At 45.5% G+C, this 27,729-nt stretch overlaps 1 protein-coding gene across 1 annotated transcript in view; it reads left to right on the top strand.

Annotated features, from left to right (window-relative positions):
- Positions 1-4,072: 4,072 nt before the first annotated feature.
- SIDT1 (SID1 transmembrane family member 1) overlaps positions 4,073-27,729 on the top strand; it is a 39,778-nt gene continuing 16,121 nt past the window's right edge. The window contains exons 1-10 of the mRNA XM_054269815.1: positions 4,073-4,470; positions 17,875-17,996; positions 18,906-19,076; positions 19,279-19,324; positions 21,755-21,856; positions 22,602-22,685; positions 22,816-22,909; positions 24,113-24,184; positions 24,550-24,643; positions 25,808-25,851. Of these exons, the coding sequence (XP_054125790.1) occupies positions 4,276-4,470; positions 17,875-17,996; positions 18,906-19,076; positions 19,279-19,324; positions 21,755-21,856; positions 22,602-22,685; positions 22,816-22,909; positions 24,113-24,184; positions 24,550-24,643; positions 25,808-25,851 (1,024 nt within the window). The 5' untranslated portion in view covers positions 4,073-4,275. The remainder of the gene's footprint in view (positions 4,471-17,874; positions 17,997-18,905; positions 19,077-19,278; positions 19,325-21,754; positions 21,857-22,601; positions 22,686-22,815; positions 22,910-24,112; positions 24,185-24,549; positions 24,644-25,807; positions 25,852-27,729) is intronic.

The raw sequence follows: 27,729 nt of genomic DNA, 5'->3' as shown, positions 1-27,729 counted from the left end.
TTGTATTGCATGTGATACAAAGAGAAGGTGGAAATCACAAAGGGAGTAAAAAGCATTTGAGAAATACTTTCAGCAATTGCCTATTATGAAGTGTGACAAATGTGGAGGTTGCACCTCGAAACCTTCAGTTTCCATCTAGACACTCAACATAGGTACCACATGCACCTAAAAGTGATCAGCAGAGTTCAGCCTGTGGGAAGAGAAATCCATGTGAAGCAATTCATTAATCTGTGTTGGTCTGAAAATTTGGAAGCCAAAAGGATAAATCAAGGGCACATTTGGATTTCTCTCTTCACATGGCTTTAAATTGTCTTGAAGAACAAGGCCTACTGAATAAAAGCAATAAAGGCGTAATTGCATCATCACATCATCTATTTTGAAACCTCTTTAACCTCTCTGCTATTATTAATTACAATCAAATACAAATGTTAAATACCTAATGCAAGCAAATATGATACAAGCCAGAGACAACTCTCATTCAAGCAGTGTATTCTCAGACACTTTGCCCACGTATAAGAAAGGTTGGAGCATGTTTTATGAGATATCTTTAAAGCCTGTCTACATTTCACTTCTCATTATTCTTCACATTGCATTTTCAGCAGAGTCTGAAAATGTGGCATTATCTCTGCAGAAGCTAGCTGAGCATCTACAGCATCTATTAACTTGCAGAGGAGCTTACATAAGACAGAGACTACATATGCAAACAGTAATTTTAAATCATCAGGTTTCCAAACAATTTGGTTTGTTATACATTTTTGCTATTTCCCTTTCTTAGTTAGTATGATTTAGGGAATTCCTTTGTAATATATTCTATCCTGGGTATTTTTGCAGCCATGGTTACCAGGGGAAATGTAGTTTCTTTACTGGTTTAGGGGTGGGTTATTTTTTGTTATTTTGTTCCCAACAGCAATGAGATTTTCTGCTTTTGCGCTATTGAGGGAAAAAAAAAACCAACAAAAAACTCAAAACCACACTGTTGTGAGCCTCTCATCCAGCACAGTTCCTTCTTCCCTCGAGACATTCACAACCCTAGGCTTTATTTATACTGGAAAAATAGGTCCTTTTACGAAATACATGCCCTCCTCACAGCCAGAGACAAGGGCCCCAAGATCATCATCCCCTTTTTTGGAGATTTGGCACCCTGAGCTCATAGGCAGCCCAGCTGAGGGCTGCCCCTCTTCCTTCCAGTGACTTTGGCATCAGGGCTGTGGGAAAGCTTCAGTGAGGGCTCTGCCCCCACAAAAGGCAGCTGCATTTCGGGTGAGGCTGTGGTCCTTGACTCTGCTGGAGCTACAGCTGTGTGGCAGCCCTGTCTGTATCCCTTTGTCCCTGCTGTCCAGCTTCCTGGCCAGTCCTCAGGTCTGCCTCACTGCTGGGGACGTGCCTGCTGCTGATGGGACTGTGTCTGTCCCTGACTGCCATCACCAGACCTGAGTCACTAAGTGCATTGACCTCAGACCTGTCCCATTGCTATTGACTTGTCCACCAGTCTGGACTCTGTTGATTTCATACCCAGGCCTGTCCTGCTTGTTTTGCTCAGGGATGGAGCCCTGGCTGGTGAGGTCCCTGCTCTGCCCCTCTCTCCCCTCTCTGTGTTGAGGCGCTTGGATTCCTGTCCCATAGGGAGCATCTGCCCCTTGCTGGATCCTGATGCCAGAGAACTTTGGCATACACAAGAAAAGATCACTTCCACTGCCTCAGACCCATGGTGTATCTGGATGAGAATACTGCCTCTTAGAGGGATTGGTTCTTTCTTCAAAAGTACACGCTGCCCTTCAAGAGCAACATCCAGGTGTAATGAAAAGGGAAAATGGGCTACTCATCTTTATCAAAGGGTCTGAGTGAAGTGTTGTATGTCAGCCAGCCTCCATTTGTTATCTGGAAAAGTAATGAAACGAGCTGTTTGGCAATCAATGTGTGAGCAACTAAATAACAGTAAAGTGATGAGCAGTAGGCACTCTGCATTTGTCCAGAACAAATCATGTCAAACTAACCTAATTTATTTCTTTCTCGAGATAGCTGATTATTAAGTGCTGAAAGGAATAGGTGAAATATGTTTTGACTCCATAGGGCTTTTGACATTGTCTTGAACACCACTCTCATAAAGGCAAATTTGCCTCAGATGGTATTGACATGAGAAGAGTGTGTGATTAAAAAGCAATTCCCAAACTGGTGCAGTGGATATTTTCCCGTCAGTGGGAAGGTATATCATACAAAGAGATCTGATCTGTCTGCTAGGGTTGTTTGCTTTCATTAGCAACTTGAATGATGACGAGTTGACCTTTGACTTCAAACTTCTGCAAATAACACCTAGTCAAGCTGTATCATACCTTGGAGGCAAAGATTTGAACAAAGGTTTACCACTGCTAAATCACAGAAAGAGCCTCAAAATAGTGAGATGAAGTTAAGATAAGAACAATGTATGACACTTAGAAAACTTGAATTCTCCAATTAAAAATGAGGGAAAATGTGTAGTCTTTGGTAAGATACCATAATGTACATCTAATCAGGGAAATTGAAGAATAACATAACTCTGCATTGGAAAATGTGGACTATATGAGGAGCCACTTTTTTGCCACGAAACCAACACAACTAGAGAGGGACAATGAATTGAAATCCCAATCTGGAATATGCATGACACCAAATGACACAAAAATTATTTGCAGCTGCCATAGCTTCCTTGGCTTGCAGAACACTGTCTGTGCCATCAGTCACGTTGCTCTGAGGAACCAGGCCTGCCTTACCTCCTCCTGTTGCCTGAAGTCTCTTCTCTGGGAGAAGATGAGTTTCCTAGATGTACATGCTAGAGGGCTGCTGGCCCTGGCAGAGGGACCTGTGCATCTGCAGAGAGCAGTGGTGAGGGAAGAGCTGTAGGGCTCAGGAGCCTTGGACTCTGCAGGGTGGGGAAGGGAGGCCACAAGCCTCCCAGTGCCACCACAGTTTGAAGTATCCCAGGACAGGTCATGTCACCTCCTGTTAAGAGGCAAGATAGAGTCATAAACTCTCTTTGTCTGCAGAGCATGATGTTCCAGGCTGAAAGACAAAATCTTTGTGTTGGGTTCTCCATCTTCCAGCAGGCCGCAAGTGGTTTGTTTTGCTCCTAATGATACTTCTTGGGACTCTGACAAAAAGCAGGGTGACTTGAACCCTGCTTCAAGACGAACAGAACTGACACAATTGTTTCCTTTTTTTCTCTTGGCAGAAATCACACAAGGGCCCGGAGATCAAAATGGCAGCACAAGGCATGCTGGCTCATTTTGCTGAGCTTTGCAACTTTTCCTCCAAAGACAACAAGTGATCCCCCAGGAAATCTCTCAGCCTTGAAAACAAAATCTGCAACTTGTGTAAAGCTCCTGGGGCTAGAGTCGCTGAAGTTGGAGACTGCAGGCTGACTTTATAAAACTGTGGCTCCTGAAAGTTTATCCTCAGGATGAAGAACCCTTCCGATTGCTTTATAAGCAACACTCCATTTTCTCTGACTTTAAAGTGCATCCCTATACCGTGGGATCTGACACATTTCCTAGGTGTGTTTTCAACAGAAGACCATAGGAGCATTAAGCCATGAGAGAGAGATCCCTTGCCTTTTCACAGCCCAACAGTATTGCTCTCATCTTGCTGAAAAGGTTAAGAGCATTGCAGTGTGGTTTGTAGCCAGGTCCATGGATTACGCAAAGAAAAGATGCACCAAGCCATTTTCAGATTAATGAAATTACATTTTCTGCTGCTTTCCACACCTTTAGGCTTTCGGATGAGAAGCCAAAACTAAAGGTTAGGGAGCGCCCCATACAGGATATCAGGTGCGACCTGCAGCTCCAGCAAGCCGGCAGAATATGGAGCGGGGACGCCCCTAACGCGGTGGGCAGGGAGTGTCGAAGCCCTGCAGATGCTGATCCCCATGTGCCTGACGATGCCAGCGTGTCCCTGCGCTCACGGCACGGCTCCCCAGTGGGAAAAGCTCCCTGACAATCGGGCTGCTAAGCCGGACTCAGAATTTGGGGCCGGTCACAGAGAGGAGAGAGACCCTCCTCCCCTGGGCTGGCCAGCCCGCCGGCCGGCCTCCCTTCCCCTCCCGTCCCCGCCCCGCCGGCCGGCGGAGGGTCCTTCCCCGGGGAAAGTTGCTCGGCGTCCCCCGGGCGAGGGGCGGGGGTGTGCGGCGCTGCCCCCGTCGCCTCTCGCCCGTGTCACCGAGCTATTTATTTAAACCGCAGATAAAGCGCCTCGCCCTGCCGGGGACACGCAGTCCGGGCGCCCGGCGGGGTGGGCAGGAAGGAGCCCATGGCCGGGAGGGCAGCCCCGGCCCCCGGGGCTCTGCTCTGCGCCCTGCTCTGCGCGACAGCGGCGGCGGCAGCGGCGGGGGGCGGCCCCGGGGACAACCCCGCTCCCGGCGCCTTCGGCCACGTCTACCGGGGCGCCGTGAACATCAGCTCGGAGCACGTCTACGCCTTCGCCTACCGCAGCGAGCCCGGGCAGGTAGGAGCGACCCCCGGCGCGGCGAGCACCGCGTCCCGCTGTCCCTCTCGGGTGTGGGGTGTGTGCCGGGGAGCGACCGGCTCCGCCGTGGGGGAGCGGGCCGGGCTCCCCCTCTGTCCTGCCCGCATCCTCCCGCCGCCGCGCTGCTCGGCAGCCGCAGTGCACCTGCGGGCTCCTTTCCTCCTTCCTTCCCGGGGCTGCCGGCTGGGAGCGTGCCGGTGTCCCAGGGGGGGACAGGGCAGGTGGATTGGTGCCCCCCACCGCCAAAGGGGGCTTTGGTATCCAGCAGTTCTAGCAGCAGAATGCGATTGAAGTCTAGAAGACAGTTGTGAGGGTAATAGTACTACATTAAAAATAATTTTTAAAAAACAATACAAAACCCACAAGCCAAACTACAAAAAAAAAAAAAAAAAAGAAAAATAGAAAAAAAAATTGTATTTGCGTGTGCACTTAATAAGCCTTCTTAATGCCGTTTTCCCCGCTGTGCATTTTCTTAGGATCAGAGTGCTCTCCCCTGGTAGCTTGGGAGGTGAGGCAGGGCTGTGCACTTGAGGTGTGTCATGAGGAGGATGCAGGGCAGGGTGGCCAGGGCCATCCATGGCTGGTTGATGGTGAAAACAAACCTGTCCTCTATGTATAACCAGTTATTGTGGGTTCCCCCCACCCCACTTTTGTGTCATGTTTATCTCAAGTAGCTAAATGGTACCTTGGAAACTCTGCCTGCCTCCCCCCCCACCCCTGTTTTTTGGATTTGGTGTTAATTGATGAGTAAGATGATCTGATGTACCAAAAGATGGTGAACTAGGTGGATGACTCTTCCCTCCTGTCCTCAATTGCACAGAGCAATAGAAGATGGAAGCTGTGGCTTTTTCCCACACTGTATACTATACAATAAAATGCACCTGGTATTTATGGGCCAGCAGTTGGGTGTCTGGGCTATGATGCAACTGAGCCCAGCCTTACTTAACTGTTGGGTGTCACCAGTGATCTCAGGAGGTCTCACCCAAAAGCACACTTTGGGATTGAGCCTCCTTTTGGAAGCTGGTCGAGGTGTAAGTTAGGCTTCTTCAGGTGTTACAAATGTTGGGTATTACCATGAGGGCCTGTTGGCAGTCAAGATGTTGTCTGTGGCTTGTTAGCAGAGACAGCACAATACTGACTTCAGTTAAAATTAACCTGGTTCCTTCAATTTAAGGTGCTCTGTGAAGCTGTGTGTTTTTTTGCTGGACACCTCTGGAAAGAAAGCTTTCCCTCCTGGAGAGCTCCAGTGGGAGGAAGCACAGGGCTGCTCAGGGGTGTTTGCAGGTACCTAAATGCAACTTCTAGGCTGCTTCTAGACACTGAGCTCTTCCTGTAGCTGTGAAGTACAGATTGCTCAGTACAGACTGCTGCCTTACTTAAGCAGGAGCTCTAATGGACTAATCTCCATGGTCCTGTGTGCTGGAACATGAAGTCTCTGCAGAGATAGGGTCAAGAGCATATCTAGGAAGGGAAAATTCGTGTTTGAGATTTAATATTTTTTTCAATGCAGAACTCACCAAGCACTGCCATGAATATGCTCAGAGGGCCATGCAACCAACTCCTGCTAGAAAAAGTGTTTGGAAGATAAAAACTCTTTATTTAAGGATGAAATTTCATAGGAAGTTTTCTAATGAGGGATGCCTAGAATCAGGTTCTGATTATAGAGGAGGCTCCAGAGAGACTTTATTATGGCCTTTCAGTATAAAAAAAGATTATCAAATGATCGAGAAGAGCCTTCTTCATCATAGTGACAGGATAAGGAGCAACAGTTTTGTACTGAAAGAGTGTCAATTTGGGTAGGACATAAGGAAGAATTTATTTTATGGTGAGGCACTGGAACAGGTTGTCCAGAGAAGTTGTGGATACACATAATTGGGTGTGTTCATAGTCAGGTTGGATAGGGCTTTGAGCAACCTGATCTAGTGAAGATATCTCCCTGCCCATGGCAGGATGTTTGCACTGGATGATCTCTGAAGATGATCTTCTGATTCTGTGACTCCTCACTGAGCTCTGCAGGTGCCATTTCTGAGATCAACCAGCGGCAGCTGGGAAGAAGGTGGCTCACCTAGCTGGGGATGGCTGTGTGCAGCCCCTTTCCCAGCTGCAACCCTGAACCCATGAGAGGCAAACATGACTGGGTCTCCTCTTGCTGGCATGGTCAAAGGCTGACCTGTCTTGGTGTTCCTGTGTCTCCCTGTTGTTGAGAATTGCTCAAGATTTAGAAGCTTGGTAGTGGAAACCTTGGCTTGGCTTTAATGACCAAGTTCTTGTGGGCAGGGTTTTCTTATGCAAAAGTTGGGAAGGTGTTTAGTGACATGCTGTCTTCTTGGTGTTGAGTCTTGTGAAGCAATGCAAGTCCTGCAAAAATTCATTATATTAGTCACTGCCTTTTGCTACAGTCTTAAGCCTTGAACTCCTAGTGAGGGAATACCAGCCATTGTTTGCCAGTTGCCTGCCTCTTGTGAGCTCTCTGCTCTTCCTGGTCTTTTTGTCTCTTCCTGTCTCTGTGCTGATGGCAGTTTAGCCAGAAGCCTCTGATAACTCAAGGCAGATACCACATGGGTAATTAACCTTAGTTACAGAGAAGTTAATTGAATAAAAAGAGCATTCCCCATATGGAAGGGCTGCAGTGGATGAGTTTAATTGCTTTCCCCTCTGAAACAAAGTCAAGTCTGGAGCGATCTGGTTCTGAAAACAGGAATTTGTTTTCATGATGCTGTAAATTCTGCTGTTTTCCTCTGTACTTCTCTCTCTTATGAAGCCAGACCTACAAAGCAAGGGAAAACTTGCAAACAAGGACAAAATGTGAAGGTCGGCTTGTGATCCATCAACCCTCTCTAAATTTTCTGGTTACTGATGTGCTATGGGTGCACAGGCACATCTGAGAATGCATCTGAATAGAGCAGTGCTTGGATGTTGGATGAGAGAAAGGAGGGAACAAGACCTTTCCTCCTGTTTGGTGCTTTAGACTTGCTGCTTTCTGAAAAGTGTTGTGCTTGCCTGATCTCAGAGGATGTTCTTCATCCACATCATCATCTTTACTCCTTGGAATATGGAAATGCATGCAAGACAGGAGGGAAAAAACGAGTGCCATGAGAGTATTCACAATCAGATAGATACAAGGTGAAGAAACCACAGCTCCGGGCTCTGCAGCAGAGCTGCTCTGAGACATGTGGCTTCCTCTCTGTACAACTTGTGGGTAAAATGAAAATGATGATACATGTATGTGAACCAAACCACCTAGCTGAAATTTCTGTGTGTAAAACATCTCTGTCTGTGGAGGGGGAAAAGCCTTCCTATGTGCTGTGCAGAAACACTTGTCTTGAGGCAGGAGAGCTGGCAGTCTTTTATGTACTCGGATTTAGGCCTTAATTGCTGAGGTGGAAATGTGAAGCTAAATCTGTGCTGAGAAGTGCAGACACCTCTGCTTAGTCTTACTGCTAAGACTAAGGGGGTAGTCTTACTGCTTTTTGAATTCCCTTTTTTCTCTTCTAGCTGCTCTTTGAAATTTCCCCCCTGTACAGCTGTTTGTTTAGTTTTTAACTCCAAGAGTAAAAAAATATAGTAATAAACCAAACTGTGTCACTTGTTGCTAAGCCCTCATGCTCTAACAGCAAAGGCAGATGTGCACTGTTAGATGTCTGGTGAGCAATTAGTTGAGCAAACAGCGTTATTTTATTTTAGAATTATTTACACTGGAGACATCCAGCATGAGGGTAAAAAACAAGCACACTCATTCCACATGTTCAACATGTTCCTGCTTGGGAGGGAGAAAGGAAGGAGACCTTTGCTGATTTGCTGGAACTGCATGTGCAGTGTGTTCCTGCTCAGAAGACTGAAAAAGTGCTGTAGAATGTTTCTGCTGGATTTACCACTGACTGGAGAAGGCTTTATGTGACAAGTAAGAGAGCCTGCTTACTTCTGTGTTTGCAGTAATACCAGGGTTTTCAGAAAGAATAGTGTGTGTGTGAGTACTGATGGAAATCAAAGTGAATGAGACTTTCCACCACTGTAGGATCTGGCAGTTGTAATGGTTAATTTGCTGAAAACACAAATTGTACTAATATTGTGCAGGTTGGTATGTCCTGTACCAAAGTGTATGTAGGTAGTCCAGGAGAATATAATGAGAAAGAAGACAACCAAAGTTCTTTTTCCTCATTGGAGCTCAGGTCAGCTGAATGTATGATTTGGGAAATACTTGCACTATATTTGTAAAACCAAGTATCTCTGAAGAGAACAAGTTTCCAACTTTCCATTTGTAGGCAAAGCTGCTGCAATCCAGACACAGTTCTTGGACATTCATGCAGTACATGTTGGTTGCGATGAGCTTGGAAGCTGAGCCTATTTTAAGAGAAAGAGTGGGTGCTATTTCCCTCCTCCTCCCTTGCCAGGACTAGGAACAGAGCCCCAGTCCCAGTTCCCATATGTCTCAATTTACCATAAATTGTGATTGACAGTTGATTAATCTGTGGCTTCACTGCTGAGCAGTTGTGCAGTGTGAGGATGTGTAGCCCTGGAGTGTGTTGAATGTCTTGTCTGTGAAGTCTGTCTGAGGAGTGATGGGTAAAAAGTTACCTTCAGTCTATGAGAGGCTGTGTGCTACCAGGGAGGGTTGCTACTATCATTACTCTTCGTTTTTTCAGAGTTGCAGATAGGAAAAAGTTGATTGTCCTAAAGAAAGAGTAGTTTCAACACTAGCAAGAAGATCAGAAGTCCTCCAATTACATGCCTTAAGTTTTGTGACCAAGTGCCTTTTCCAGCCAAAGAGCACAATGCTTTAGTGTTCCTCTGACCTCTAGTGAATGGGTCTCGTTTCCGAGGTGTGGATGGTAGTTGCACTTGCTTTCCTTTAGGCAAGAAGCCAGAACCTGTGTGTTCCTCTGGAATTGTGTGATGACTCACACAATTGCTCAGACTAAAGCCATATGTCCTAGCTGCAGGAAAACTCCTTGATTTGCTACACAGGGCAATCTGGTTTAATAAGTAGCAGTGATCAAATCTATGTTTGCTGTTCTCTGCTGTTTGACATACTAGTGTAGGTCTCACTCCAGCAGGACCAATGTCTATTATAACAACTCTAAGAGCAATTTTTTCACCTCTTGTTTCTGAGCTGGCTTTGGGTTTCACATGTAGGAACCTTCAGGCTAAACTACCTTGAAGTATTCCTATGGTGTCCTGCACACGTTCTCCATAATGTTAGTCTTGGCTTCAGCCCAGCTTTCAGTCCACAGCTACACCATGCGTGCAATAAAACTTTAGTCTGCTGTTTGGAGAAGGCTGAGCCTGGGCTATAGTGAGGACAACAGGCTGAGTTCTGTCTTTCCTTAATGCTGAGTGGAAGCCCACCAGTTTAGCCACAAAGATGCAGGTAAAAATCAAAGAAATTGGCAAGATTACAAATAGTTGCATAAGAAGATCTCCTGATGTCGGTAGAGCTGCTGTTATTACAGGATCTCCAGGGCCTGAACACTATTGCTCTTTGGTTGCTGGCTCAAGTCTGTTCACCACAGGACCCTGGAAGAGCTTCAGCACACCATTTCTGGAACCTAATAGTAAATGTCTTATGTGACAGGAATGTAGGCACGATGTCAAGTCCAAAAAAAATCAAAGCAAATTATAGTATATGGTATCTGAAGCCAAGCAAGGTTCAACAGAATCCCTTTGGAGTAACTTTTGTGTATATAATTTATATTTCGTAAAGAAAACAGGCAACCCTAGGAGGTGACAGCGTAGGCAGTGTAGAGCTCACAGCACTTGGAATGTGCTTGCTGTTTCTCAGTAGGTTCTTTTGAACACTCCTCACCCTGCCTAGGGTCACACAAAAAGCTTTTGCTTACAGGGGAAAACAAAAGCAAACTATGAGAGAAATTGCATGGGGATCTGCTAAAAACCCAAACTTGACTGTTGTTTTTTGCATCAGAAAATACATTCTTGAAAACTCTGACAAAAGTGGGATATCTTAGTTGAAAGAACAGTGTGGGATGTGGCTTTGCATTGGGCTGGGGATAGAAGCAACTGAGATCCCCTCAAACTTGAATTATTCTTTATCTTTCTAGGATTTTGCACTTTGTGGGTTTTCCTACCTAGGAGGCAAAAAGAGAATGCATCTTGACAGAGGCTATCAGTTTGCAGGCTTTAGGGGAAAAAACTGAAAGCTGCTCTGGTTTCTTGCAGGGTAGCCAGCAGACCTTCAGATGGTAACTGTGGTGCTGGCAGGATTTTTATTTTTATTTCTAATGTGTAAGCTAATGCTGTCAAGCTCGATAACTTGCCCTTGAACTAAAGGATCTCTTTTGAATTCGAATGTTGTTCTAAATCTTAGTCATTCTCTTCTTGTTGGGCTGTCATGTTTAAAATCAAAGCTGATCAGGTTTTGTTGTTCCCTTCCCATCCCCAAGATGTTTAGATTAAAAAAGAAAACAAATTCTGAATTGAGGAACTTCATCAAAATGCCTCTCCTCAGTTTGAACTCTTTCCAAGAACAGTGCAGCAATTTATTAGACATTTGCATTGTAAGTAGAGGCTGAAATGTCCTCAAATAACTTGTGCAGAAGTTGTTGGTAGGGAGGTAAGCTTTCTCTGTATGGACCTCATCTGATATTTCAGGGGATATTTAAGGAATTGAAGTGCAGACTGTAAAAGGTATATTGCAAGGGTGTGCCATCTGCTCCGTTTGAAAATATAGTTTAGTACATTTGCATAAGCAAACATAATTTTGTGCTGTGTACACTTGGAGAACCACAGAGGATTTCAGAAACAGCCTTCCTTAGTTTTTACACTGATATTTTTCTTTGAGCATAGAAATAGCTACTTCAGAGTAGTTTAAAATAAATGGAAAATGGTTTTAAAAAAAGACATCATGCATTACAAGACATAATTCAATCCACATCCAAAGTGCTGAACTTCTTCACATACTGAAGTGAAGAACTTGGGAGCCAAGAAAGAACCAGGGATCTAAGTTCTGACAGCAAACCCTGGAGTTAGTGCCAGGAGCTTGGAGTTACACGGTTATGATTTGGAAAGGTTATATACCATTTTGTTTCAAGGGTTGGCCTGGCCCAGAGTTCCAGCTGCTGTGGTTTAGGAAGATGCAATTATTGCAGAGTAGTTTGTTCCTTAACTTACTGTTCAAAATAGGATTTTTTATTTTTAACATCTTTCTGAAGTCTGAGGGTGTTCAGAAACAGGTACCTATTTCATCCAGCATAGCAACTCCCACTTTATCCTTCTGGCTGTCCTGGAGACTCCCTGGCGACATTGGTTAGAGGACAAAACTTCGATAATGGAAAAAGATAAATATTATCATGTTTTATATTTGTCTTACTTCCATTTATGCTTCACAGATACTGTTGCAAACAAGTGAACTCATGGGAAAGTCCACGGCAGACTGTAAATCCACACAGCACATTTGCACAGAGTGAAACATTTAAATGAAAAATACTAATCCTGGAGCAGTTATGTTAATGTGTCCAAGGGTGTGCTTGATGTACCCAGAGTCTGTCTCTTCATTTATGCTGCTTCAGGTGTTTAATACTCCTGGCAGAAATGCTGGAAGAAAACTCTGGGCCAAGGTTATTTGACAGATTGCTTTTGGCAATTAAGTCTTATTGACATTGGAGCGCAGAGACAGAGAAAGGCTGAAAGGGAACGATCCCCTGAGCTCCACTTGTTCTGTTGTCAGCCAGGAGCAGTGCTCACATCTCCTGGGACTGCAGAAAAGAGATTCTCTAAAACCTGTCAGCGTCTCAACTATTTTCCTTCCGGGTCTCAGCTTCCCCCATTGCCTCACCAGTGGGAAGATCAGCAGAGCTGGTGCTGGTGGAGTATTCATTCACTGCCTCGATTGCTCCAGTCCATCTGGCTCAATCCTACCTCACCTAATTTCAGGGTCTGTATAAAAATGAAGCGCCTCTTTCTTATGTAGCAGCCAGCATTAGCAGTTCAGTGCCTTTTGCACACGTATCCAGTGCTGAGGCCTTTCCTTGGAGCAGCAGTGAGTGTTTGCCTGCCGGATGTTCCCTGCCCACGGGCCTGGCCCTGTGCCTGGCAGGCCCATGAGCGCTGTCGCAACGCGGGCTGGTAATCCCAACAGGCTGCCAGGGAGCGCCTGGCGTGTGGGTGCAGCCCTGCTGTGACTCAAAGGCTTTGCTTAGCAAGAGCTTTTGGAAAGGAGTCCATGGTAAAGCCCTTGAAAACCTTTGCTTGCAGCACAAGGTGTTGTTGCAACCTCCTGCCTTGCCCTTAAATTCACATCCCCACAGTCTTAAGATGATGTGTGATCTCTGTGGAAAATGCAGATTTAATTATCAGTCCAAAGATTCTTTCATGTCAACAAGAGCCTGGTTTATTTTGCTTAATGTTTGCAGCCATGTTGGTTCTGTTCAGCTGTGCAAATCTGGGGCTGGCTCCTTCTGCCTGTTCCCATCTAGAGAATGGAATTCAGTTATACTTTTTTTCTTTTCTTTTCTTCCCTCCCCCTATCTCCATGGTGGTGGTGGAACTGAAGTACAAATATTTGTCTTTCCTGGTCTAACACGTTTTTATGCAGAGCTGAGAGCTCTCTCTTTATTCAGCTGTCTTGTTGCTCTGTCCACCTTGAAACACAGGAGAAACTTCAAGGTCAGTCATCTGAGAAACAAAACTATCACGAGCCTACTGGTGAATCGCCCCTGCACACGGCAGAGCCTTGGCACTGGGAAGGAATGTGAGGAGCAGAAGTCTCTGAAGCACTCCTGACCCTGCCTCAGCCCCACAGCACAAAAGGCAGCAGTGTTTATTGCCGACAAATATTTGTGCAGGGCCTGCCTTGTCCAAGGGAGCATTTGGTACACAAGTTTGTTTCCCAAGATGATGGTTTCAGCTTGGAGGCTGCAGATGAAGTCTAGCACTATAATACCAGTAGACCCAGCCTCCTGCTGAGAGTGTACAAGGAAGGGGAAGGTGGAACCAGTTTTCTGTGGGGCTGGTAATGATCTCCTCCAAAATGAAGTTCCTCAGCAGTGCTGGCAATGCAGGAGTGATAGCAGTCTGGTTGACCCTGTTTCTGTCCAGGCAAAACTTCCTTCTCATCTCACCAGTGCTAAGTGAGTGGGGATGGATGCAGAGAAGGCTCATAGTGTTTGTGATGATTATAATTTTAAATGAAAACACTGGTTTTTCACTGGAGTTCCTCTTGTCTCCACATCAAGTTTTGTGTTGGAAGGGGGAGGTATGTGTGATGGGAGCAGTGGTTCTGTATCAGGGAAGGGTTCTTGAGTTAGAACTGCTTGTTTTTAAAATGAAACAACCTTTGGAAAGGTGTGGAGGGGGAAGCATGTTTGAAATAAATAAATCACTTCTTTTTCTTCACCTCCTACTTTTTTCACTCTTGTAAAAATATTTTGTTGAAGGCAAATGCCAAATGACTTTCAAAGGGGAAGATGGGATTAGTAGCATTGACTCAATAGTGAATTCATTAAATCTGTAGCATGAGACTGTGTATGTTGTCTATATAAAGGCAAGAGAATCTAGAAGCAAAGCATGGATTACAAGTTTAAGGTAGGTCAAAGAGAAGAAGGCCTAAAAAATCATAAACATCCATTCATAGGTGTTATATTTTTATCCCTGTCCCTTCTGATGCTCCTGCTAGACAGCTCATCCTGCCAGGGAAAATGCCTTTCTCCAAGACACTAATTAAGATTCCTTCTAATCTGTAGCACGAGATTGGAGAGTGAGTGACAGGAGATGAAGAGATGCCCTGGTTGCAGTTAAATGGTAATTCTTCCTGGACTTTCTCAAGCTTCCTCATAATTGCACCTACATTTTTCTGGACTTATGCCCAAGCTTATTTCCAAGTCATCAACCATTAATTGGGAACTTCTTGTGCAGGTTTGGCCAGAAGGCAAATCCCACCTGTTTTGTTGCAGTGTTTGGCAGAAATTGCTGTCGTGTAAGAAAGATGCCTAACAACCAAAGCTGTTGGCAGCTGCTGCTGTATCCCTGAGATCCTGCGAGGGGAGAGCAGAGCTGCACCCTGGGATGGGGATCTGCCCACAAGAGGCCCTGTGTTGCTGTGGGGATGGCAGCAGGATACATAACTAGATGGGCTGGAACCTCGATTGCCATCTGTCCAGCTTCTTAATCACCCTGTTTGTTTCCTGGACTTTATTAAAAGATATTGATGGGGTTACACTCAGCGTGATGCTCCAGATTGATCTGGGTATGTGCAAATGTAGTAGGAGCAGAGGTATTCATTGCAAGTGAATTGCTGGTATATTGAGGTGAAATTTAAATTACATTGGGATCTTCTTAACGAGCTGCTCTGTAAGTTTTGCTTCTGACTTTCTGATGTACCTCTCTGTTTGAGTCACCCTGTTTGAATGTGGCCTGGGAAGAAGCTTTGCTTGTGTAGAGTGCAGAGAGGAATTTAGAGGGGGAAAAAAGTGGGATCCCATCTGTGAGTCCATACTTAGGCCACAGTTGGTCCTGCCTTGATGCAGCTTGGTGTTGCCCCAGATATCAGACCAAAAAGAGCTAAAGGCACCTGAATATGGACTTTTAGGGGAGCAGGGCAAAGAAGCTATAACCAGCTGTAACAGAGAGCAGATACAGAGTGCTGAGCACAGTAAGGATGTAGAGAAGTCATTATGGTAGTAATATGGCATATACCAGTTTTCTTGTGGGTAAATGCTTAGATTTAAAAGAGTATTGAGCCTTGAGACTCTTACCTCCCTCTCCTGATATTCCTATTTCCTACACATATTATAAGATAATGGAATCTGCAGCAAAGCTGAATAAATGTTGTAGGTGGTGTATAGTCAGCTTAGCTTTGTGGAGAGAGGGGAACCAAAAGAGGAGTCTGGCTGCTGGATCACAGCAGAGGGAAGGGACTGCCTTCCACTTCACAGACTTTTCTCTGTCAGAGCATTAATCACCAGTGCTTTTATTTCCCTTCCCTTGTGCTTCTCTAGAATAGATGGGAAACTTTCTTTTCTTACTGAGAATGATCAATCACCATAACAGGTCTCCCAGAGAGGTTATGAAGTCTCCATCCATGTTCAGCTGGCTCTAGGTGATCCTGCTTGTGCCAGTTCTGGTGGCCCCAGTATAAGGAAGCTATGGACTTTCTGGAGTGAGTCCAGTGCAGAGCCACAAAGCTGATGAAGGCACTGGATGGAATACCTCTCCCTTAAGGAGAGGGCTGGGAGGGAGCTGTATTCATTTAATGTACACATACTCATGTACAGTTAAGAAAACCTGACTATCTGCAATATATGCATAACTCATGTCCTGGGTTACAGTCTGTATTTGTGCAGTCAGTGGAGAGGAGAATTTCCCAATCTCTGGCTTGTATTTATGGATAGTTGAGGATGCATGAGCCAGTAGTGATATTTGCTGTGAGTTTGATGTGAGCTCCCCATTGCATTGAGCTGATTGTGCTGAGCCCTGGAGGGTTCACAGAGCCATGTCCAGCCTGAGGCAAGCAAGAATCACTTCACCTGTGGAGGTGGGCTTGCTTGGACTGTTTCATGGGCAAAAAGCTGCTGGACAGGCAGCTGAAATGTGTCCTTTCTGCAGTGATAGTTGTTTTCCCCATGGGTGGAGAATTGTTCCATGTCCTTGCAGGAGACTGGCTTGACCATTTTGTCTTCATGCTCCTTAGATTTGTTTTCTTGTTCAGTTCCAGTTGCTTCCTTCGTGTCCTCACTCCCTGTCACAGCAAACACCAAGAAACAAGCAGCAGCTTGTTCAGCCCAGTCCCTCTGTGTCCAAGTCACACCAGTGTGCGCTGGCTTGGCTCCCTTGGGGCAGCTGCAGGGAGTGAGGAAGCCACCAAGTTATCTTCCAATGTAGTGACACCCTTCAGGTGTTCCTTGTGTGTCTTGCTTTGTGCTGCTGTTTTTCTTAGCTTTGTTTTAGCGCTTTATGGTGAAATATACTTGGAAACAAAATTGCATATATAGTTCTTGTGACTGGAAGGAAAAACTGGAAAGCAGACCAGAAGAACTTTGCAAAGGTTTAGAAGCCAGAGGGCAATGAGAAAGGATTCTAATGTCTGCCCTCCTATTTCAAGGGAGTTTTAATTAAATTATTTGGGTTTTTTGTTGTTGAAGACCTAATTTTTTTAGGAGTTGGTGGCTGTTGCCTCTGTATTATGGTAATAATGTCAGGAAAACTGATGATTATGGCTTTTAGGAAGGTGTTTTGTTCTACTAGATTCAACTCTCATGTGAGTCAAGAATCACCAAACAAGAATAAATAGGAAATTTTCTTTTACTTGGAATTGCAGAGGTAAGTAATTTCTCTGAAACTGGTGTACCCAGGGTAAGAATAAGTTGCTGTCTCTGATAACTCTCCTCCTTCTAGCTTCCTAATTCTGTATGCTCTTTTCAGAATGTGCTACCTCCTTGACCCTTTACTCTTCTTGGAGGGAATAAAATCAGAATATCTGTGAGAAGCATTTTACTGATCTAGTGAGAGTGAGTCTATTATAATCTTTCAGGATGTGGCAGGTTTAAAATGTGTATGTATTATATACTTAATATGTTTTCATTATTTCAAGGCCTCTAGTTGAGATGGACTGTTTCTTATCATATGATGAGTTATGAACTCTTGTATTTTGTATTCTTCATCAGTGTCTACAGTTCTGGAGAGGGAGCTGAAGGGATGCTGTTTTCAAATGGAAATGGTGATATTTCCATGTGGTACAGACAAACTTCTTGCTTCTCAAATAGTGAACTGAGGTTGTGTTACACCACAGCTGTCCTACTTCTGCAACCACATGGTGGCCAATAATAATGTAAGGAGAAATTTCAGTTGCTGGTGCAGTGGGCTGCATTAAAACATTTCTCACAAGCAGCCTTTCTTGTCCACTTGAGGGCAGTCAGCAGTATATTCCTGTTTTGTTTGGTGTGATTATGGTCATATTGCAATTGTTTACACGAGAGCCCGCTGCTAATCTGCTTTTTCATCCTTGGCTCTTGATGTCATCTTTGTGACTTTCCCAGTAATGTTGTTTGAGTTGGGCACATAAGAGTCTTGGCAAGAAAATTCTTAGTTGTAGCTTTGAGTCTTTGTCTTGTGTGTCCACATCTGCTTGCTTAATTTTTGTAAGGTAAGTTATATAGGTTGCTCCCAACAGAAGCTGCTGAACTCTCTTATGTATTCTGCATTTGTCCACTGACCTGGGCACAGGGCTGTGATTCTGGACTGCAGCATCAGCAGAGAGGCACTTCTGTAAATGACTTCTGGGTCTGAATAGTTAGTCTGGTGATAAACACTGCTGATCTCCCTGTGCTTATTGTCAGCACCTAGGTCAGACTGAGGAAGGAGGAAAGGCTTTTCCCACCTAGATTTGGAGCTGCCTTGTTCTCCACCTTCAGTTTATGCTCTGTTTCCCCACAGGTGGATGCAGTGCGGGTGTACGTGAACAGCAGCTCCGAGAACCTCCAGTACCCCGTCCTGTTTGTGGTCCGACAGCAGAAGGGAGTGCTCTCCTGGCAGGTGCCACTGATCTTCCGAGGCCTGTGAGTACTGGAGGCTCTTCTTTGTGACACTCTCCTCTCTGTGCACACTCCTCTACCAGCTGTGTTCATCAGCAGCCTCCCTCAGTGCTGCTTCTTGTAACCTGTGCACACTGCAGGGTTTTGTTGGTCCTTGCTCGCTGCCAGCTGGGTGTAGGGAGAGCAGGATTTCATAGGTCACCTCTCACTTGGCAGCGTGCTCTTGGCTCTTAGCTTCTCAGATATGTGCACAGAGCACCAGGAGGCCTGTTTGCAGGGATCTACCTGTGGCACCAGTCACTGAGTCTGCCACACATCCTTGGTGTCATTCCACAGTAGCCTGCCATGTGTGCAGGTATATTTCTGGAAAAAGAGCTTCTGTTTCTCACCTCAGGAACATTTAAGTTAAATTTATTCTAGGGAGTGGTTGTTTTGGAGCTGCTTCTTTATGAAAGCAATGCTGCTTTGTATCTTCATTAACCCCAGGGCTCGGTGGGCTGCAAATAGAGAATTTTCAGACACCTTAGTCCATTTCAGAGGCGAAGCTTCGTCCTGTGACTGAATCCTGGTGCCAGCAGCAGATATCCTGCAGTGTTTTGCCTGATGCAGGTGATGGGTACAGCAGTGGCTGTCAGTGCTCTCTTTGCCTCCACTAAATGGCAGATGTTAGAGATCCACAGCTGTCGCGGGCATCCCCGAGGGAAGTGAAATGTTGAGGATGACCAGTCCCTTGGGCAGATTGCAAGAGGCAGCAGAGGTGGAGTTTGAATGCTGAATAAAAGAGTGAATGCTCCTGGCCTTTTAGATGAGAATTTCAGTTATGCAAACAGAGGCAAAATGATGCCATTCTTAATAGAGCTGAAAAACTTCCTAATGGCTCTCTCTCTCTCTCCTATCCAATTTTCTCTTCCCTCCTTTCCCTGGCTGTTGTAGCTATCAGAGGACCTACAATTACCAAGAAGTGAGTCGGACCCTGTGTCCCTCTGAGCCAACACCTGAAACAAGACCCTCTGAGCAGATCATATTTGTGGATGTGGCTTCCATGGCACCGTTCAATATTGCATATGAGCTGCTTGTCACCAGGCTGGAGAACTTCCAACTTGAGTAAGCTGGGATGTGAGAATACAAATGCAATTTCTTCATGTACCACTTGAACATCACTTAAGGGACTTGGTCCATCTGCCTACTCTTCCCTTATTTTTCCTTCCTGGGGGGGAAAAAATTATTTTGTTTAATCTGAGGGTACTTTGGGTGTGTTCCAGCTCTAAAAGTTTTAGGCTTCAACATTCTGGCATTTATTTTCTAGGACCAACAAAGCCTTTAACTTCACTGCCAGCCCTTCCCAGCCCCAGGTAAGGAGGAATCCTGTGTAGATTGTTTGTATGTCTTACCACATCCAAGTGGTTGATGTGATCTTTGATCTTTCTATATGAAGTTCAGAGTTAGATACTAATACAGTACAGAACCTAGAATATGTGAAAGCTAAAACTGAAGGCATCAGTATGTGTGTTAGTTCAGAAGGAAGCATGTATGAGCAGCCCCTCCAGCTGAGCAGCTTTGCTTAGAGCCCTGCAGATACAAATCCCCTCTTGAATGAAAATGCTGTTGGCAGTAACTGTAGAGTTATAGGAACTTGTAGAGCTAGGAGGGTGTGTGATTTACCCAGGCTTCTGGGACTCTGCTGTTGTTGTTGCTTTCACTGTTAATAACACCATTTAATTTTAGGTTTTGTATTACCAGGCATCCTGGCTAATCCTTTTTGCTGACAAATGTCTTAATCTGGTTTGCGGATTCATGCAGTGTTTTATACTATAAAAGCATAGGGAATGATGGTGACTCTTTGTAAGCACTCATTACTTAGGATTTTGTGATTTGAATATAGAATGTTTAGGATATGAAATTAACTTTGTGACTGTGGTCTGATTTTTTGTCACAATTAATAATATGAGATTTATGACTTTAAAGTAATAACCAGATGTGAGGAGTAGAAGACTGCTTCTTAATTGGTATAATGCTGAGGTTTTTGTAAATCAAAGTATTAAGCAGTCTATAGGGGGAAGGAAAAAAAAGATGAGTTAAAACCTAGATGGGTGCTGTAAAAAACCGTAACAACTGAAGGAGATGTTGTCTGGAGCCCAGCTTGTGCCTGAGGGCAGAAGCAGAAATTGGATATGCTTGTATAGGTGAGAAGTATTGGCTGGATGTGTTTTTAACACTTGCAGTGTGTGCAGCAGGGGTCTGCTGGCCTCAATGCCCTTGTGTTAATTCTGTACCTTGGTGCAAGCATGGCTTAGAGGAAATTATAGAAGAGCCCTTGTGAACTAAAAAATGTGATCCTTATGCCCCTAAAACTTTCCAAGGGGAAAAAGTGCCCCTGGGAAGCCAAGGAGCTCAGTCTGCCTGTGTCCTTGCTTGGTGCAGACAAAACTTGCTCTGCTGAGGAAACTGGCTTGGTGAGTTTGCACTTTGTAGGGACTTGTGGTTGGAGCCAGCACTCCTGCAGCAGGGAAGGGACCCTGGTTGGGGAGGGGTGCTGGGAATAAATGCTTTAGTAGAAATGGGCAGCTTGGAAAAGGCTCGGGTGATTTCCTACTTGTCCCTGCCCTCCCACTTCGTGGCTGTAATTCCTGGGATTGGCATGGGGGAAGAGAAACAGGAAACAGCTGGCCCTTGCTCAGTACTGAAATTTATGTGCCAGAAAGGGAGCTCTACAGTTGGGAAAGTCTCAGGTGATGGTTTTGGAGCAGAGGTGGTGGTTGTGGTAGCTCCCAGTGCGGCAGCAGTGGCTGCCTGGTGACCGTATGGAAGGGAGGGAGGTGGCTGGGGACACTCCTCAGCCTGTGTCCCTCTGAGGGGGTGTGAGGTGCCCATCAGCCCCTCGGGGGTAGCTGGGCCTTAGAGCCTGAGCTCTCAAGTGGGATAATGGGAGCCCTTGCAACAAGCATCCTGCTGGGGCAGGCACAGGAGCCTTACTTCTCCTGCAGCTGGCTGAAGTAGTGCATCAAACTTTTTACTGAACAAATATACAAATGATGATATTGCCTGAGACATATTTTGCCCAGCTCTGAAAAAACAGCTTTTTCTAACCCCACAAACTGTCCTGTGGGCCTGCTCAATGAAGGAGATGCCATTCCTTCCCCCCACCCAGGAAAAGTAGGAATATTGCCAGATACTAGTGTATCACAAATTTTTTTAGAGTTACAGCTGAATTATTTTCAAAGCTGAAGTGCAAAGAGAAACCCCCATTATGCTTTGCCATCAAAGCAAACAAGCAACCCCAAATCCCTTAACTAATATCAATAATTTATTTATGAAACTCTTGACAGAGTTTCAGTCATTTGATGTAATACTGTTCATGGTCTGTCTTTGAGGTAACCCATTTGAGAAAGCTCCATGATGTTTTCCATATATAAAAGTACAGCCAGCAGCATGGAAACATCTGGAAATTGCTCATATCAATGTAAAATGGAATGGAGTGTAAAATGAAGTCACTTTAGCTTCATCAGATGGGAAAGAGGTGAAGGGATTAATGCTGTATTTTGCACATTGAGGATGTTTGTGTCTAATAGCATACTGTGCAAGAGGGACAGTTGCCTGTATATATTTAATCTGCTCTTCTGTAGTGTAAGGCCTTAATATTTAAAATCTGATTTTTTTATTAAAGCCATTCACATGCAACCCCAAAGCCCACCTAGGGCTGTTGAGGTAGCTTAGGAAGGTGTTGAAGATTCTGCCAAGGGTGATTTCTGGACCATGTCTCTTGTACTCTGCTTTCTCCACAGTATTTTCTGTACAAATTTCCTCAGGATGTCGATTCAGTCATTATCAATGTGGTGTCTGATGCAGCCTACCCATGCTCAGTTGTCTCTGTGCAGGATATTGTGGTGAGTCAGAGCAGAGAAGGGTGAGGAGCTGCCTGCTGCAGCTGTGTCCAGCTCGGAGGGGTCTGGGCCCTGCAGAGGGAAAAGCCCAAGGCAGGGCTTTGCCGTGGTGGTGGTGGGGAAGGGAGCCCCTGAAAGAGGAATGAAAATTCTGTGGGAAGGAGGCCAAGAAAGAGATGCTGAGTTCAAGCAGCTCATACAGAGACTTTTGTTGTAAATAGGTGAACAAGCTGTTCCTTTCTAGCCTATCCATAGGGAACACATTCCACAGGGGGACTTCATGTCTCCCTTGTGAGGTTCCCTGCTGCCCTGAGATATGGCTCTGTCTCTTCATGGAGGGTGTTGGGTGGAATGTTGGTGCCTCAGGGAGGGAACAGTGCTGTTCCCTTGACTCTCCCCTGGCTCAAGGCAGCTTGGGGAACTTCTGATTTTCAGACACACAATGTCTTTCTGCCTTGAGTTTTGCTCCTTTCTGCATATTTCACCCCCTTCCCTGGGGTGTTCCTGTCATGGAGGTTGGCTGTTGCTTGCAGCTGGGAAATAGCCCCATACTTATTCTCTTTTCCCATCTCCCTGAATAACGCAGGGGGCTGCAGTATGGGAGCAGACAGAGATGCAAGAGGTTCTATTCCCTTGGACGCCATAACTGGGGCCTTTTTTTGCTGTTCTGTGCTGTGTTTTCCAGCTGGCTTCCTTTGAGAATAGTTTGGATGTTGTCTCTGGTTTAACCCTTAGCTGTCTGTTTTAGTGCCCAGTGTATGACCTGGACCATAACGTGGAGTTCAATGGAGTTTATCAGTCTATGACAAAGCAGGCAGCCATAACTGTGCAGGTGAGATGCTGATTTGTGTCCCAGTGTTTTCTGCTGCCTGTGTAGCAATTAAAACCTGATCTCTGGCCTGTTGGAGGGGAGAGGCTTTGTGTCTCATGGATTTTCTGTCTTCTTCCATCCTTCTGTGCAGAGAAAAGATTTCCCAGGTGAGCAGTTCTTCGTTGTGTTCGTCATCAAGCCAGAGGATTATGCCTGTGGGGGTTCTGTGCCTTCTTCAATTCATGGTGAGTTGTTCTGGGAGGTGGATTTGATTGCTGCATCTGAGTGATGGAGCAGTGGGTGTCTTTTAGGACCTTCCTGTGGGATGCCACCAGGTGATTGTGTAGAGTCTGTCTTACCCAGGTAGTTGTGAGGAAGAGTGAAGTATCAATTTGATATTGTTGGGCAGGTTAAAAGTCTTGATAAATGCAGGAGGTGGCTGGCTAGTGCAGTGCCTGGCATGCTGGGGTTATGTGCTTTTCAGCAGCACCACTGGGGCCTTGGGAGACAATGGAGTCATCCAGGCAATGCTGCTTACAGCCTTTTGTTTGGTTCTCACCTCTGCTCCCTGCTGCTGTATTATCCTCCTGGCTTCATGGAGTTTCAGTTCCTGCAGAAAGCATCTTCTCCAACTGCTGTCTTGGGATCTGTGACAGCTCTGAACTTGGGGGAACAGGAAAATTGGTAATTCTGGGAGAATAATTTTACAAAAGACTTGTTCTAGTGTCTTTTCCAACCAGAAAACACTGTGTCCACTTGCTGGGCAGTGGTAAAAGCAAAGTCTCCACCACTCATGTAGTGGCTGTAACTGGAGTGGGAACATTCCTGTTCTCAAAGCCTCGAAAATTCCTCCCTGTAGAAGAAGCAAGACTGCAACCAACAGATATATTGTCTCCCTCAACAGCTTTTTACTGCTTCCCTGCCACCTTTCTGCCCCAATTTTCCAACAAAAAAAGAACTGTGCCCTTTGGAGTGTCATTCTCTCATCCTAATGCTGTCAGCAGAGCTGTGCTGGCCAGGTGCTAAGCCCTGCAGAAACAGAGCAAGTTCCTGGAGTGGCATCCTGCGCAGAAATGTTTTACTCACAGGGATTTGGCCTAAGGCAAAAATGGGCTCCCACTACCTGTAATGAGAGAACCTCTCCTTTGGGGATTAAATAAATAGGAGTTGAGATGCCTTTGGGATTCAGTCATTGAGAATTAAGCAATATATGGAAGGCTCAAGCAGGGATTTCTAGTCTGAAAAAAGTTTGTGAACAGGGAGGAAGGGGGAAACATTTGGGAAAGGCTGTATATTGATAGATCAGAGAACATTTTTAAGCAAAATTACCTACACATTTTAGTGAAAAGCCAGACCCTGTTGGTTTTGCAAGTTCAGAGAACCAAGATCAGTGCTAGAAATCATTAATGTTGATTGTTTTTATATTTTCTGTACTGTGCATCTCACAGGGAATGTCAACCGTACCTGGAACCTGCAGCGGACAAAGAACCTTCAAGTGAAAATTGTGCCCTCCATTAAAAGTCAGTGTCTTTGGGCAGAGCAATGCAACTTTGCAGGGGAGCTTGGCACTTCTGAATACAGGGGTGTGACTGGGCCAGCAGCCTCTGAAGGAATGGTGCACACAGCCCCAGCCAAGGGGGCAAAACCACCTGGAGCCTGCTCCCTTCCAGGAAGGGCTGTGTGGCACACCAGCTAGCACTGGGGGTGAAGAAATGGGGACAGATCATGCTGAACAGGTTCTGTTAATGCCTTTTGAAGAAAGCAGATGGGTTTGGAAGGGCTGTTTGGGTCTGGGCATTTTTACAAGGTGGTATTGGGAAGAGTGCTGACCCTGAGAGGTGCTATTGCTACTCTGTGAGCTGACTGATCCCTTCTCTTTCCTCAGAGTCTGTTTATGTCCAGGCCATGTTCTTCAGCTTCCTGGGTTTCCTCTCCTTTTACCTGGGCTCAGTGGTTGTTGCTTTTGTGCACTACATTAGGTGAGTCAAGGGGTTATAAAAAAACAGCCTTTCTGTTTCTTGTCATCAGGGACACCACACCCTGCAGAAAATTTGGGATGAGTGGGGTGACAAGCATCTAAGCAGAGCAGCTGAAGAAGTCCATGACTGCTCAGTGGGCTCCTGCTGACCATCAGCCAGAAAATACTTCTTCCTCTGCTATGGGGACATGGGAAGGATGAAAATCTAAGGGTCTGCCCTCCCAATCTTGTAGTGCCCCAGCCCTGTGTTTTCTTATGTAAGGACACTGGGCAGCAGGTGGGAATTGTGAAGGGACCAGTCTGGGATATGGAGTGTGAGAGCATGCTGCACTGAGAGTTGCAGTCAGTGCAGTGACACAAATTGGGCCTTGGAGTCCCGAGAATGCTGGGACTCCGTGGAAGGAGTAAGGAGTAAGGAAGGAAAATGCTGTTTCCTTCCTTACCTGCTTCCCCTGTCCCAAACTTTGCTGTCTGGGTTTGTGTTGAGAAGAATGTCAGCATGGGCATGGCTTAACTTCAAGACACATCAATGAAAATACATTTCATTGGAACAACTCAGTCAAATTACTTAAGTGTGTGCTCTTACCTGCTGATATTTTTCTGTGTTGTGGGAATGTTTTGGTAGGGTTGTTTTTTTTTTTTTTTTGTTTGGTTTTTTTTTGGTTTTTTACCATCTTCTTTCTGCTTGATATCTGCATTGACAGAGGTGATATGGGCTTCTTGAGCATTGTGCTAGTGAGTGCCTCTAAATCCTGCTGCCACTTCAGGAGATTCATACATGCTTGTTTCCCTGAGCAGGGAAGATGGGTTTGGAAAGATGGTGTGAAGGTCTCTCCCAACATACTGAGCAGTGTAGGATGGGATAAGTCATGGAAATGGTTGTCCTGCCTCTGGTAGATAGCTGAGGGGATGAAAAAGCCCTCTGTTGCTTTGGAAGTTAGAGAGACAAACAGCAAGCAGTCATGGCTGAGTTGTGTCTAGTCCAAGTAGTATTCTTCTTTTTTGTTATGTGCATTTGTTTCTTTTGTGCTTATTTTTGTTGGTTTTGCTTGTTTTTTTAGAGCTTGCACCATATTTACCTGTTGGTGTCCTAGATAATCCTGCCATGGCTGACAGGTGCTGAGGTTTGTTGGCTGTCTCATGAGCGCTGTCTGTTGCTTTGCAGGGTTCAGAGGAAGGCTTCAGCTGGGAGATTGAGCCCTGAGCATGGTAAGGTCTCTTCTCTGTCGTGTGACAGCTTTGAGTGAGCAGCACAGGCCCCTGGCCAGGCACAGGACAGGCTGTCAGTCTGTCCTGGAGCTGTCTTCCCTGGTAGCTCACACAGTCTCTGGTGCTGAGGAAAGATGTTAGAGCTTCCACTCTGCCCTCACAAGAGAGTCCCTTAAAGCCAGCTGCCCTGAACCTAGTCCTGATTCCTACCCCTAGGAGCTGCCTTTAAAGGGGTGAAGGAAGGCCAATGTTCCTGATGCCAGGTCTGCTGATCTTCAAACAAGTCACTTTTGAGTATGTCAGCTCTTATGCTTTGAGAGTTCCTCTGCCTGGTTTAAGCATGGGGTTTTTTAATTGAATTTAAATGTTAAGTTGTTTTTCACTGGACATTGCAGACAGCCAGCTGAATGAATGACTAACAGAGTTAGGTAGTGGTGTTTATGATATTTGTGTTAGCATTGGATTCAGTTTACTTTGTGCTGCACCCACATTTCCACAAGCTGCAGCCTTCTGCCTTATAAAAGCAGGGCTGCATCTAAGAAGCTGCCAGTGAAGGATGGAAGTTTTTGTCATGTGGATGGGGGCACTGGGAGTTCTTGCTTTCTGGTGAGGCATGGGAGTCTTTTCATTTTGATTAAACATTTAGTGCCTGCAAAGTAGTTCAAAGCATGGGTGCTGAGGTCATTTGTACCTCTCTCCTGGAGGAAGGGAGGACATAGTCTTGGCAGCATTGAGAGGTTCTTGATGTTATTCCTTTTTTGATGTGAGCATTTTCAGTCTCTCTGGTCTGCTGCATCCCATCAGATAAGCAGGGGTAGTAGAACTGAGCTGTGTTTAAAGGATCAGCAGTGGAACTTCACTCTGACTGGCATTAATTGGCTTAATATTTCTGCTGAGGACCTGGGGACATTGGAATTCTTAGACTTGTTTTGTCAGCCACTAAAAGATCCACATGTATCCCTGTATTTGTAATACATGTAAAAGGTTTTTTTCACAGCATGTACAGGGAATTGTAAAAATTGTCCATAAATATAATCTAATTTTATATCATTTGGGATGGATCCTGCTGTAGAACAAGAGCAGGTCTTCGGGCAGTGGAGCAATGGGAAAGGCCTGTGTGTTGGGAAGTTTGAGTAAGCTGAAGGGACCTGTCCAAGGCTGTGGAAGAGCTCCAGGGTGCTGACAAGGAGTCACTGTCTAAGACAAGGAGGCACAGTCTCAGCCAGGTGAGACCAGAAGTCCCAGGGAGTGCTGCTGATGCTGCAGCTAAGGTTTAATGTGCTGAAGCCAACTTAGAAGCTGCCTTCTAAACTGCCCTGCTGGGAGGTGGAAGTTAAATTCTGGTGTTTGGAAAGTTCCCAAAGAGCTGCCGGGCACAGATGCTGGACTTAGTAGGGACCTGGAGAATAGAGAACTGGGCTGTTGAGCAGGGAGGACTGCTGAACAGCATCCCTGTGGAGGGAGAGAGGAGCACAGTTCCTTCATAGTTTACAGCTTTCCTCCCAGAGGCACCTGCTGCTTCTGTGACCTGTCCTCTCCCTTGTAATGCACTGCCGCTTTCACATACCTGGCACTGAATGTGCAGCCATGTCCTTTCCTCTGGGGAGGAATCATGTCCTACCCACACTCTGTTTCTTCATCTATTGTCTCTTCAGGGTGTGTCTGACTGATGCTTATAAAATGGTAATTAGCAGCTTCCCTGTCTTCCAGATCAGTGGACACACTGGCTTTCTCTGTTTGTTTTTTTTTTTAATCCCCTTCTCACCCTTTGGAATTTCTTTGCCTCCCAAGTACCCCTGGATCTTGCCTTCTTCATTACTCCCTATTCCTTTTCCCCACCAAGGGACTGGATGGAAGTGCTCAGCAGTGTGTCTTTGC

This window comes from Melozone crissalis, unplaced genomic scaffold, assembly GCF_028551555.1.
Source record: "Melozone crissalis strain CALT ecotype California unplaced genomic scaffold, PUWL_Pcris_2 ptg000008l_1, whole genome shotgun sequence".
NCBI classification, from domain to species: Eukaryota; Metazoa; Chordata; class Aves; order Passeriformes; family Passerellidae; genus Melozone; species Melozone crissalis.
This window is presented reverse-complemented; position numbering and strand designations above follow the sequence as displayed.